Source organism: Mesoplodon bidens (assembly GCF_964165515.1).
Source record: "Mesoplodon bidens genome assembly, chromosome: X".
NCBI classification, from domain to species: Eukaryota; Metazoa; Chordata; class Mammalia; order Artiodactyla; family Ziphiidae; genus Mesoplodon; species Mesoplodon bidens.
Window position 1 is genome coordinate 83,251,051 of NC_138163.1, and position 14,769 is coordinate 83,265,819.

Below are 14,769 nucleotides of genomic sequence, written 5' to 3' on the forward strand. Positions count from 1 at the left end.
GAAGATCCCACATACTGCGGAGCAACTAAGCCCATGCACCACAACTACTAAGCCTTCACTCTAGAGCTCACGAGCCACAACTACTGAGCCCACATTCCACAACTACTAAAGCCTGTGCGCCTAGAGCCTGTGCTCCGCAACAAGAAGCCACCACAATGAGAAGCACACTCGCCGCAACTACAGAAAGCCCACGTGCAGCAACAAAAACCCAAACGCAGCCAAAAATAAATAAATAAATTTATTTTTAAAATAGACTAATAGAACAGAACAAACAATTCAGAAACAATCTGACACATATGTAGACACTTGGTTTATGACAAAAATGACACAATAGAGATGGGGAGGAAAAGACATTCCCTATAATAAATGGCACTGGGTTGAATATCTATATGGAAAAGACAAAACTTGGCCCCTGTATCTCATCATACACAAAAATCAATTTCAGGTGGACAGCAGATCTAAATGTGAATGGCAAAAGCATAAAGCTTCTAGATGATAATATGGGAGAATATCTAAATGCTCTCAGGGTAGGAAAATACTTCTTAAATGGCACACAAAAAACACTAGCCATAAAGGAAAATACTGAAAAACGAGACACATTAAAATTTAAAACTTCTGTTCATCAATGGATACTATAAAGAGATTTGGGAAGGGTTTGCAACAAAAAAATTCAAAAGTGGTTCGTAGCCAGAGTACATAAAAAATTCCTACAAATCTATAAGAATAAACAACCCAATAAAAATGTGCAAAAGACTTGTATAGGCACTTCACAAAAGAAGATAACCAAATAGATAATAAACATATGAAAAGAAGTACAACTGCATTAGTCTTCTGAGAAATGCCAGTTAAAATCACAATGTGATATTACTACAAACCCACCCACCAGAATGGTTATAATTTAACGAGTGATAATAACAAGTATTATCAAGGATGTAGAACAACTAGAATTCTCATACATTGCCAGTGGGAATGCAAATTGGTTCAATCACTGAGAAAAGCTGTCATTATCCATAAATTTGAAAATATGCATTCCCTATGACCCAGAAATTCCAATTCTAGGTATATACCCAACAGAAATTCAAGTACATATAACCAAAAGACATGTATAATAATATTCATAGTACTGTTATTTATAATAACCCCAAACAATCAACAATCCAAATATTCATTATCAGTAGAATGAATAAACTGTGGTATATTCAAACAACGGAATAATGTACAAAAATACAAATAAAAAACTACAGCTGCATGCAACATCATGGATATCAAAAAACATAACATCGAGCAAAAAAAAAAAAAGCTCCTCCCCAAAATACATAATATTTGATTTCATTTATATCAAGTTCAAAATGGGCAAAACTAATCTGTGATGTTAGACATCAGGACAGTCATTCACTTTGGAGGAGGATGGTATAGTGATAAGGTGGGGGTTTTGAGATGCTATTTCTATTTCTTGCCTGAGTTCTGGTAACATTAGTGTATTCACTTTAGAGTAATTCATCCAGTTGTACAATTATGATTTGTGACCTTTTCTGTATGTATGTTACACTTCAATAGAAAAGTGGGGGAAAAAGAAATGAAGAGCTAAGTGATGGGTATTTATAGACTAGTCAGATAAAACTGGTCCTCTATGAGGGCCACCCTGCAGGCAACGCAAGTGGTTTCTCTTGGTCATGTTCTTGGGGATTAAATGGCTTCAGAAGTTCTCTGGTATAAAGAGATCTTCTCTATAACGTAATCACAGATAAAGTACAAGTTATTTTTCACAAGATCTAAGAGAGAAAGAAAGATGAGACCTACATGCATATAAAACAGAACATCAAATAATACATTACAAAAAAACTTTTTGCACCATCATAGAGGTAATGTAGTTAGGGCTTTTCTCCATTTTACTATCTAAAGATTCTAGAAACCAGTGAAACATTGCCAGTGGAACTATTTACTCACCTAAGCACACTTGACAACTCACAGGCTTAGCAAGGCCTGAGGAACACAGGCCTGTTAAAAATGTCTTTGTTTTACATGAACATCTCTAAAGGCCCCAAATAATATTCAAGCCAACAAGTGTTTAAGTACCCTAACTATAATCAGCACTGTGTACCACGTATTGTGGAAAAAGACAAAAAGGAAGGCAGATTTCCAAGGAGCTCTAATATAAAGGCACAAGTTTTATTAAACACAATAACAACAATAACTGGAGAATGATTCCAAGACAGGATATGGTGGGTGGGTTGCAGGAGTAGAATCGCTAAGAGAGAAAATGGGATAGGTATAATGCAGCCAGTTGATCAAAAGCCTTGAATGTCACACTGAAAAAATCTAGATTTAAACCTATAGAAAATGATCTTATCTGGATCCCACTCCCCTAAAAAATTCTTGGATTTAGCGATTCCCAGTCATTTTCTTGATCAACAGCCCTTAATAATTAACATCAAATCTAGATATACTAATGTCCTATCTAGTTAAACCAGAGATGTTCTGTGCAAAGTTAAGGTTGACTTCTATGACATCACCTCAAATAATTAGGGACATATTCCAAATATTGCTAACAGTCCCCAATAAGCCCTTATAAGTCTACACAAACATATTTTTCTAAACACTTAAACCTTACAGTTTCAGTTAGAGTATCTCTTGGGGAAATCATCTGAATGAGACACTACCTTTATTTGCCTCCCCCACAAAATAATCTTTCAACCATTAAAAGATATCTAATACTTAATATAGTGGCTGACCCATAGCAGGCTTTCTATTTATTGAACTAGATTGTTAAATTACACCAGTATATTAACCTTACTCATCTCTCTCATGGTTTAGTAGAGTTTGATCATCACCCTCTCTCAACCTCTCTCTCCAGACTGAAAAAACAACTAGAAAGTCCCTCTAACCTTTTGATCAATTTAATTTGTTTTCTGGGGATTTGTATCAGCTGTTAAGTTTTTCTTGATGAGCAGCCACCAGAATTACCTATATGATTGTGAATGCAAATTCACTTTTGGTCTTTTACATGGAAAAGATAAGAGTTTTGTTGCATCATTATTTTCAACACCCTTCCTGATAATGCCCACCATATTCTCGGCTTTGAGGACCACAATCACAACTGGGCCAACTTCTTCATAGACAGATAAACAGTGATTTTTATTTTAATCTTTTTTACTCTAACAATAACATTGTGTATTGTCTAACGCAGAGACTGATGAGATGTATTTAGCTCCTGAGATCATCTCCAGTGAGTATCCAGATAAACCTACAGATACTCAGCTACTCCAGCTGAAGGAGACAGGTATGATTCCAGAAGGTCCAAAGTAACCCTTTCATTTTTTTATCATGAGCAACTGTGCCCCCACTGGGAAGGCTTTTCTAATAAGCCCCTAGGAGAACTTTGCTGATCTCTCTGCTATGCATCCTGACTGCCCTAATTTCCTTCTGTATTCTGTTTGTAAAGTTTTTAAATTGAGGGATGACATATATACATCTTCAGTGACTTCTAGATCCCTTTCTTGAGTCATAACTGAGCCCATCATCTCATAAGCATGAATAGGTTTGCATGACCTTATACAATGAAGTGCCTCTGACTATTCTGCCCACTTGGTCTCATGAGATCTTCCTGTAATTTATTCTCATCAGTTTGCCTTCACTCCTTGCAGATAAACTGGTGAGAAACCTGAATGTTCTGCTCATTGAAGGGTGTATATTTTTATCTTTTTTCCTCTCCATCTAAGAGCTGCTGTAACAGCAGCTGTTTGTGTTGAAAACTAAAATATAAAAATATGACCTACGTGGCCAAGTCCCACAGGCTGTTTACTTCCTTATTTATGAATCAGATTCTGTCAGCACAACTTAGAATCTTGACTGTCAGCAATACTGCAATTAAATGTCCTTGCAAAGCCAGCAGAGGGTGCACCAGGGCACTGGAAATTTTATCCAAGATGTAGCCATATTAATTTAATAGCCAATCAATGTTTCCTTTTTTTTTCTTTTCTTGGTATACTAAAACTAACACCCTCAAGAAAAACTTATGTTGAATCTGGGCTAAAATTCCTTCAAAGCATACTCTAATTCTTCTGAAAGTGAAGTTCAGGAAGAATAAGGAATACATGGTTAAACGTAGTCTGACCAAAATGCAGGTAGAGTAGAAGAAAATGATGCAGATCGGAGCCCTCTCCTTTGCAAAAATTCCATAGCTCTACCCAGCTACCAGACAAAAGGCTCCAGGAAGTAGTAATATTATAGGGGAATGGGCACTGAACTGGGAGTAAAGAGACCAACTTCCATTCTAATTTTGATCAGAGTTGTATGACCTTGGACAAGTCATTTCCCCCATAGGAACTATGTGTTCTCCAAGGGGAATGATCAAATGGATTCATGGCCCCTCGTAACTCTAAAAAACTCTGACTCCAATTGATGTCAGCAAATGTAAAAAGCCAGTATGCTTGTTATTACTTCTCGAAAAGATTAAAACGGAAAAAATAAAGGACAGAAGATAGGGCGCTGTATTTAAACCTAGACAGAACTATTTGAAGCACCACGCAAAGGCAACTAAATGCCATTACAGACCCTATGAGAATCCCATACCATCACAGAAGCCCCAGAATACAGCTGTTCTACTAATCCTCAGCCTACAAACAGGGGTCTGTCCATTCTGAATGCCAAAAGGCCTTGCCACCATTTGACTAAGGAAGTTCAACTCCTTCACCTTTTCACAGAAAACCAATGTTCAGCTGCTAAGTATTTCTACTGGGCATAGTCGTGGGGCAGGGGCGGGGGGTTGTTGTTGGGAGGTGGATAGATAAACGGAACCAGAATCCTAGTTAATTATCATTTAGCTACTTTGTTTAAAGTTTCAAGTATGAGAAGCATGTCTACTGATTCTCTTCTTTGATCAGCTGTTATATAAGTTGAAGTGTGCTAGCAAAACATTTTAAGGCTCAGGACAACCTTCCAACGCAAAATGTAGCAACAGTGTCGGCCCTAATATTAAAGCATTATCATGAATGTGACACCAGCTTTGGATGGGTAGTCAATGTTTACAGAGTATGACAATGACTCTGGATGTGGTAGTAAATATAGAAGGCCTGGGTCACTCACCTCAAGGAACTTATTTGTACAACTTGCCCTCGTCCCCAAGAGGAACAAACTGACTGTTATTCTTTAACCACCTCAAAAGGATCCTCAGCTGCTTCTCTTAAGTTTTACGTGAGACAAAATATGGCAAACAAGAGAATACTTAGTTTAAGGGCACTAAATTTCCTTAATAAAGAGCTAGAAAAAGTAGAAAACAAACACCAAAGCTAACAGTTTGCTAACCAGGGCACAAACACCATAAAGATTGTATTAAAAAACAAAAGAAACAAAAAACAAACAAAAACAAACAAAAAAAACTGGGAGACTATTCTTGAGTCATTATTCCATCAGTAGATTCCTGCTTACAAGCAAGCAGGAGTGAAGACACTTCACACCAAACCCCCCCACCCCACTCCCCAAAACAGAGTCAGAACCGGCATGCAAAGGGTGAGTTTTATTCCAAAGATTTTTTAAACTGCTGTTTCAGAAGTTGTCTAGCAAGACGGCATATTTCTACCAGAATTCCTCAGGGGCGCTGATCCTCACTAGAACACCGAGGACAATCCGTCTCAAATTGCAGGTAGGTGTGAACAAGCCCACGATCTGGTCGGTGCACCAGCACCCCGGCGCCGAAAACACGGTTCAAAGTTGTTTCAACGGGCGTGGAGCAGTTATTACAGCTGTTTACAGCTCCAACTCCAAAAGAGAGCCTGCTAGTGCTGGCATCAGCTCTGGACACGAAAAAACAAGCACCGCGGGCGGAGAATCTCACCGGGAGCAGAAGGGCCAGGCTGCTGCCGTTAGTCAGCCAGGGGGGCAGCGCCCGCACCTTCGGCCGGGAGCGCCGCCAACTTTTCCCGAGGCAGCCGGAGCTGGGGGCGGCGGGCGCCGGCCACAGTTCCCAAGTCCGGGGGTCCTGAGAGACTCAGGGTGAGCTGGGCCAGGGACCGAGGACAACCTGCCCCGGGGCGACCTCTCCCCAGCTCGCCCGCCCCCTCCCCGATACCGCCGTCGAACTCGGCTCGAGGTGGCAAAGTTCTCCCCGGGCCCCCGCCCTGCGCACATGGGGAGGGGGCCCTGCCCCTCCAGGGTGACTCACCTGGTGTCCGTCCTGGGTGTCTGGGGGGAGCGTAGCTTCTTCCCGTTCCAGCAGCTGCTGCTGCGGGGATGGCTGCCCGAAGTGGCGGGTGATGGAACCGTCGGGGTCGAGGCCACCGGGGCTGCTCAGGGTGCCCGAGGTGCCGAGGTTACCGGGACCGCCGAGGCGGGACTCGGCTCCCCGCTCCCGCCGCAACTCGGAGCGCAACTCTAGGTAGCAGCACAACGTCAGCAGGTGGAGGGCCAGCGAGAGGCCAAAAAAACCCAGGAAGAGCCGGCAACTGTTCCCTTCGCCAGCCCGGGCAGGGGCCCCGCGACAGCCGCAGCCCTGGCTCCCGCGCTCCCGCGGCGATGCCGCGGGCTGGAGTTCCCTGCGCTCCACCTCGGGGTAGCCCATGGCCTCCGGAGAAACCCACTCTCTGAGGCCCGGGAGCCTCCGCGTCTGTCTCAGCCCTTCGCGACCCCTGACAGGCGGCTACCGTCCTGCCATCGGCTGGGGACTGCAGGGACCCGTTCCTGCGCGACGGAGGCTGGGCGGGACCGAGGAGGGAGCAGCCGCAAGTGCAGCTCCACTCCGAGGGGTGGAAAAGGAAGGAGGAGGGGCGGCAAAAACGGGCGGCTCGGCCCCGCGGAGGGAATGAGGGAGGAGGCCCCGGCCGACCCCGCCCCGTGCCTCAAGCGGCTGCCGGGATGCCCAACCACCGAGCCCGCCAAGCCTTGGCGCCCCGCCCCATGCCTTTCCACCCGGGGCCTCCAGCTGCGGGGCGGGGTCTGGGGGCGTGTGGGTTCGCCTCTGCCCCGTGGCCCCACCCAGCTCTTCTCGCTCACCCCGTTCCAGTTGGTGACTGCGGCTGTCGTTCATCCCTGGACTCCGCCCCAATTTAACCCTTGAGCGCCAGTACGGGGTGGGGGGGGAGGGGGAAATGGAGGGAAGGAGGGGGAGGCTGAGAAGAATTGGGGAACCTGGGAAGGAAAGTAGAGCAAAGAAAAAGAGGCGGAAACTAGTATTAATAGAAATGTTTGCAATTAACTGCAGTTGTTAATAACATCATCCAGTACTTATCTGTTGCTTTCAATCTTCAAAGGGTTTAACAGACGTTAAACTAATTAAAACAGTTTTGGGTTTAGAATGAAACCATGACTGCTGGGTTTGCAATCCAATGGCGCGCCAAAAGAAAAGGAGACCCGGTAGCCTGAGAGCCAAAGGGAGTGAGAATGAGGTGGGACTGAGACAGTCCCACTCCTGGAGTGAGTCTGGGGCCTCAATCTAAGTGACGAAGAAGTCCATCTGTGCCAGGTGGAACTGAAATGATGCTGCTTCACGCAGGATAAAACAGTCCCCTAGGATTTCTTGGTATATTAATTAATTCAAAGTATTGATCCCTTTACATGTAGAAAGTGCTGTACGAGAGAATCTACAGCCAGTTCTTCTTCCACCGCAGCAGGAGTTTTGAGTGGAGAACAAGTGCCTTCAATGAGCAAATGGGGAAACTGAGGGCCAGAATAAGGTGGATTTTTACAAGGGTGATCCACAGAATGGCCAGACAGTATTGGCATCTCTATTTGCAGGCAACTGTTCTGGCCTCTCCACCCCTCTCCTCCTCTCCCTGGAGTAGTCCCTGGGGGAAGTTCAACAACTCAGCCAAATGTTCCAGATGTACACTGCTGCAATCGCAGCATCTTCAACCCTCTGAAAAGGGTTCAGAGCAAAAAAACAAACAAAAAATGTGGCAAATGTCAGAACAATAGACCCTGAAATGAAAGATGGAAAGGATTAGTTGAGTCGAAATTGACAAGAGTTACTAGTCCGAGATTATAGAGAGCTAAATGACCATAGCAGGGGAAATATGTATGCTTCTTGGTCACTATGCACTCCCATTCCCATGTTATGAATAATTAGCAGTTTTATTGACTTGAAAAGGGTAGGCCTAAGACCTAGGCTGGTGAAAAAGAAGAAAAATAGGGGGAAATAGAAAAGACAAAACAAGAGAAACAACAAAACAAAAGCAAAGCATATGGTGGGGAGGTCAGTCCAAAGATTACAGAGGTCATAAACCTTAAATATATTAGCCACAGCCAATTTTTCTTTCAGACACTTTGGGAATGGCCTCAGTGCTTCAGAAACATCTTTGTGTCTCCTCATTAGCCCTTATGTATGAAATATAAAGTTTGCAAAGAATATCATCATCATGCAAATAAGAAAATAAAAAGGGGCACTTAGCTAATCTCAAATTCTGCTTATTCAGTCAAAGAATTCTAGATGCTGGCTGGAGGAACTGCCAGGCTGATTTAACTTAATTATCACAGCCCAGGATTATTAGAAAGAATGCTAGACTAGGAGTCAGTAGACCTGACCCTGCCACTGGTTTGCTGGGTCATTCTGAGAAAGTCACTGCTTTTGAGGACCTTAGTTTCTCCAACTGTAAAATGACGAGTTTGAACGTAAACATTTATAATATTGTGTTTTATCTGTGTTATCACTGACTATTTTGACTTGGTTGCATAAAGGGTTCAAAGAGGCTGCCTCTTCTTCCCCTAAAGTGAAAAGGGAACAAATAACAGCCACTCCTGGGAGTGGTGGTGGTGCTCAGGGTCCTGACTAGTCTCAGCTTACCATGTTCTACCAGGCTTTTCACAGCTTGACTGAAGACCCTGGGTTGCACCATTGCCTTCAGAAGTCCTGCAAATTGCATTTGATCTGGGACCTCACTTTGGTTCCCGAGAGGAAGAACATATGGCTTAATATGAAGTAGAAATATTGGAATGGGGTAATCCAGTGAGGAATGTACATGGTTAGTTGTTTTTGTTGTTGTTGTTTATAAATTTATTTATTTATTTTTGGCTGCATTGGGTCTTCGTTGCTGTACATGGGCTTTCCTCCAGTTGCAGTGAGCAGGGGGCTACTCTTTGTTGCAGCACGCAGTCCTATCACAGTGGCTTCTCTTGTTGCAGAGCACCGGCTCTAGGCACGCGGGCTCAGTAGTTGTGGCACGGGCTCTAGAGCACAGGCTCAGCAGTTGTGGCACTCAGGCTTAGCTGTTCTGCAGCATGTGGGATCTTCCCGGACCAGGGCTTGAACCCGTGACCCCTGCATTGGCAGGCAGATTCCCAACCACTGCGCCACTGGGGAAGCCCTACATGGTTAGTTTTAAAAAGTATTTTGAAGTGTTAATTCAGTTCACTTCTATACTTCCATAAGTACCCCATCCTCTACAGCACAGGTCTCAAAATGACAGCCTGCAGGTTACATCCAGCCAACAGATGTGTTGTGTTTGGTGCAGTGTTGGCTAAAATTTTGGATAAAAAAAAAATTGCCAGGATCCAGAAATCAGGAGATTACACATAAAAAAATCCCTATTTCTTTAAAGCATTGTAACACTGGATCCACATTCCCATATGGCTACAGTCAGCTAGAATTGCCCCCTTGAGACAAGCATAGCAATCAAGTTCCACACAGTCATCCCCACCTCCTTCCTTTAGTCTCCATTACTGTCCTTGTCACCCATTTCCCTTACCTGTCTGGCCCCAAGTACTCTAGGAGACAAGATATCAGCTCCTTAGCATGACCTATAAACTGCCCTTCCAACCTCATCTTCTGCCACCCTACAAGGAACCCATACTCCCACAATCCTAAAGTCACTGACACTTCACACACTTACGTGTGTTTGCACAAGCTGGTTTCTTTGCCAGGAATGCCCTCACCTTGGAAAACTGATAAATTCTTCAAGAATCAAATCATGTGTTCCCACAACTCCTTCCAAACAGATTTCCCTTTTTGCTTTCACTGCACCCTGAACATATCTCAGTGATATCTCTGACCACATTGTATTTGTATTTATTTGCAAGCTTTCTTACCATTAACCTGTGAACAATGTGATAGTAAAAATCATGTCCTTTCCATTTTGGTAGTCCCAGTGCAAAGCATAGCATCTACCACATAGTAGATACCAGTATTGTTTGCCAAGTGAATGGGGCATGAATCTGCTATGGTAACCTGGACTGCCTAGAATTCCAAAAATGGTACTGAGCAAAAGGATGCCTGTCAGTACCACTTATGAAGCACCTACTGTGTGCAGAGCTGTATAACACACTATCGAAAGATATAAAGGAAATAGAACCAGTTGTGCAATTATCCTCTTATTTGTGCCACTGTTGGAGTTGTGGATAATTCAGGAATTCAAATATAATTGGTTTGTAATACCTCACTGGCTTTCTGTCCCATCAAATTTCCCCTCCTAATTTTATTTGTCTGGTCCTAATATTAAAAAAATATTAGTTGACAATATATGAAGAATAAATGTTCAAAATAAGTTGACAGCCTCTGAACACCCACCAGTTGGGCAGAAGATGCTAAGGAGTTGGGCAGGGACTGCTTTTTAAATACCTTGTAGCTCTGGTTAATCCACAGAACAAATCACTGACATAGAGATCACAGAGTTGACTCTCTGACCCACTTAGTGACAAGCATATAGTTGGGAGCAACGTGGGCTTAGGACTTAAGATCCTCACTTACCAGCTGTGTGACTTAGGACAAGTGATTTTTGCCTGTCTTACAGAGCCTCAGTTTGCCCATCTGTAAAATGGAGATGACAACATATGTTTTGTAAGATAACTGTGCTGAAATGGGATGCTATATGTCAAAGTGTCTGGCACATAATAAATGCACAGTAAACATTAGTCTCTGCTAAGAGACTTCCATCAAAAAGAGATGAGAGGAAAAACATATAACAGTTCTCAAGAATATGGCAGAAATGCAGAAGAGCATCTACATACTTTGCCCTTGACAAATGCCTGCCCCCATTTTGTATTCTTAAAGTTTGACATAGACCCCTTATGGAAGTTCCCACCACCCTCTTACCAACTCTTGATTCCAACTTGTATCCAACTTCCTCCTCTCCATTTCTACTTGATGTCTAGTAGACATCTTAAACTCAATATGACCAAAACCAAAGTTCTCCAAATGTGTTTATCCCTTGGTCTTCTGTGTCTCAGCAAATGACAACTTCATCTTCTCATTGATCAAGACAAAAACTTTGAAGTCATCCTTGAATCCTCTCTTTTTCGAATACCCCACATCCAATCTGTCAGTGAATCCTGTCAGTTCTGCCTTTAAAATATACCCAGAACCTGACCACTTCTTACCACCACCTAGTCACCACCCTAGTCCAATCACCCATGCTCTCTCACGGGATTACTACTTTAGCCTCCTCCATGCTTTTTACTTTTGTCCTTGCCACTCTGCAGTCTATTCCCTACCCTACCCTAGTCAGAGGCGTTCTGTTAAAATGTCAAGTCAGATCCTATCACTTTGCCCCAAATCCTCCAATGGTTCCCTTTTTCTCTCAGAGTCTTTGCCTTGGCCTACAAGGCCCTACATGATCTGATTGCTGGCCACCTCCTGGGCTCCTCTCCTACTACTATTCTCTTTGCCCTCTACTCCAGACACGTTGACCCCTTTGCTGTTCCTTGAACTTGAAAAGCATGCCCCCACTTAAGAGTCTTTTAACCTACATTTCATTTTGCCTGGAATGCTATTCTCCCAGCTAACTGCATGGCTTCTCCCTCACTTCTTCCGGTCTCTTCTTAGGTGTCACCTTATCAGAGAACCTTTCCCTGGCCAATTCCCCATCACTCTCTATCCCCTCCCTTGGTTGTGTTTTTCTTCTTAGCACTTATCATCGTCTGACGTATTATCTATGTGTTTGTTTATTGTGTGTCTCCCCTGCAACCACAATTAGAATATCAGTTCCAGGAGGGCAGAGATTTTTGTCTGGTTTTGTTCACTGTTTTATCTACCAGATGAAGAGCAGTACCTGGCACACAATAGACTCTCAATAAATATTTGTTGATGGAATGGTTGAATTCCTCCCCTGGTAGAGTAAGAGGAAGGAGAAAGGAGGACTGGTGAGATGGGTTAGTGGATAGCCAAGGACTTTTCTTCCAGCATAGTAAAGCAGGAAGGAACATCTCTTTCATTTTACGTGAGGCAACTCCCCCAGAGAAAGAGACACAAAGGGCCATACAGCTAATTAAAAGAGGGGATCAGGAATGAAAGGAAAATTGGTTGAACATCTATCTCCTATGCGCCAGCCTTTCTCATTAACTTCTGTGTGAAGTTAGTATTATGAACATTTCACAGATGAGGAAACTGAGGCATTTAACAGACAGGTCAAATGACTAGCTCAAATTTGCATAGCAACTAAGTGGCAGAATCTGAATTTGAATCCAGGTCTGAATGGCTCAAAAATTCCATACTCCATTCTAAGCCTTACCTCCCACCGACTACTGGCAGATAGATTCAAAATTCAGCTTTATAGAGCTAGACCTGCAGAGACCGTGAGATTCTTGGGGTGGCAGAGTTATAAACCAGATGGAAGTCAGAGTTTCTTCTCCCACCAGGCTGGCTGCACAGCCACCACCCTTTTGCTCCAACTCAAAGGCCACTGTGCGTACTGATTAGATGAATGTGCTTAAATCTGGTTCCCAATCAGGTAACCTTTCTGTACAGTAAGCCTTAATAACTTCCCATGGACTATAGAATAGTAAAATAACTCCTTAGCCCGACATCCAAAGCCCTTCAGTTTGAACCTAAACTACCATTCCAGCTGTGCTGTTGCTAGGCCTTGACAAAATTCTGTCTGCATTACTGTGTCTCTCATTGTCCAGGAACAAACCCTACACTCCTGCCTCTTTGCCTTTTGCTAACATTACTCCCCTTCCTCCTTCCAATATCCTGTCCCTTCCCCTTTGCCTATTTAAAATCAGCACATTCTTCAAGGCCCAGCTCAAGTTCCCCTCCCCCACCCACCCCTGCCAGCCCACAGTGCTCTCCACCGGCACATTCTGTCTATACAACTCCTCTGGCATTTAGAATATGCCACTCACAATTGCTAATTCTTCCCCCATTCTGTGTGAGGGTCTCATTTCCCCCAGATTACAGCCGATGCTCTTCAAAGGGTAAGACCTTGTCTCAAACCCCGGCAGGGCTTACCTTGAGCAAGTGCTTACCCAATCTTTGTTAATGGATTAAAGATTCTGCAGAGATGAATTTTAAGCAGAGTTTTGAAGGCAGAAGGGGTCTGGGTTTGATGGAGACAACTGTTCTAGATGGAAAGCAAAGTAAAATAAAATGCTGAGCACATTTAATATTTAGAAAAAAAATGTAAAACACACACTGAAGAAGGGAAAGAGCAACAGACCTCTAACGTGATGGAGGAAATGACTGTAGCCATGACTGGCATAGAAATGTTTGCAGAAATCCATGAAGCAATGATAAGGTGATAAACATTCCTCTTGCTGTAAGGGAGCAAGATGGCACAACATTAACATGGAGTATTCATTTTTGCAATAAAGTCTTTGGCTACTCACAGGGTGGCTGAGCATATGGGGAGGCTCTCACTTCATGAGAGGAATTTTTCATTCAAAAATAGAAGATCTTGTTGCTGGCAAAATGTCATTTGCATCTATGTCCCTTGCAATTTGTGTCAGTCCCACCATTCAGACCACCAAGAAGCCTAGAAACAAACTGCATATTCCACAGAGCCATTGATACATGGCACATTAGGACCACTGTGAGATCACGGATTCAGTTTTTGGCAGAGTAGGGCTTTAAGAGAATCTTTGGCAGTGTCTTTACAGGTTCTCACATCCTCCAAACAACTATTTGTGGTAGACAGAGTGGCCATTTGCCTTCATTTAAGAGGGGAGAAAACTGAAGCCCATAGAGATAGAATGACTTTTCCAAGGTAATACAGTCAGGGTACCTGACTTTTAGCCTAGGGTTCCTTTTCTTACTAAACTTTCATATTTGTTCATCACACTTATGTTTGCCTGGTTGATCTGGCCAAAGAATCTATTGACTCTGCCCATAATATACATTTCCTGAGAATGAGAGTTAGGGAATTCAGATCCTTAAATCTGATCTGGGCTCAAACCCAGAGAATCAGGCATTTTGGGGATCGGATCTTGGCTCTGTGATAAGCAATCTGTGACAGGACTTGGAAGACTCTGGAGCTATAATAACTTTCCCAAACTTGCCCCAGCTCCCCCCACCCCACCCTCCCACCCACTAGATTATATTGAGGGAATACTATTGGCTTTCAGTGGTTGAACTATCATATTCATTCAACAAATACAAATACTCAGAGAGTGTCTACTATGTGCCAGGCACCATTCTAAGTGCTGGGGATACACCAGTGGAAAAAACAACTAATACAATCTACAGTTAATACAATCTACTATCGACTGAAAAAAAAAGCCACAACCTAAAAGTTGTGAGTTATGTTTTATTTTGGGACCTTACTGAGCCCTATAGAAAGCCTCTCAGAGAGCTCTGAGGAATTTTCCAAAGAGGTAAAGGAGGAGCCAGGATATATAGGTGTTTTTGACTAGAAAAAAAAAAAAACAAACATGTAGTGGAACATCAAAAGATGACTGCTAATCACACAATACAGACATCTCAAGTTAATGGTTTTAGTGCTTTTCTATGTATGGGAAGATGCAAGAGCCTGGGCTCATTGAAATTATTCCTTTGATATGCATCTTAACTATCTAGGTCCAGTCTCCTGTTTTCCTCCATCTTGAATTCCCCTCAGGGTACACCCTCGGGGG

The 14,769-nt window shown here is 43.2% G+C and overlaps 1 protein-coding gene across 2 annotated transcripts in view; it reads right to left on the reverse strand.

The window, feature by feature from the left end:
* Positions 1-6,701, reverse strand: part of EDA (ectodysplasin A) — a 416,854-nt gene extending 410,153 nt beyond the window's left edge. For both annotated transcript variants that reach the window (XM_081221926.1, XM_081221925.1), the window contains exon 1: positions 6,161-6,701. In XM_081221926.1, the coding sequence (XP_081078052.1) occupies positions 6,161-6,556 (396 nt within the window). In that variant the 5' untranslated portion in view covers positions 6,557-6,701. The remainder of the gene's footprint in view (positions 1-6,160) is intronic.
* Positions 6,702-14,769: the final 8,068 nt, after the last annotated feature.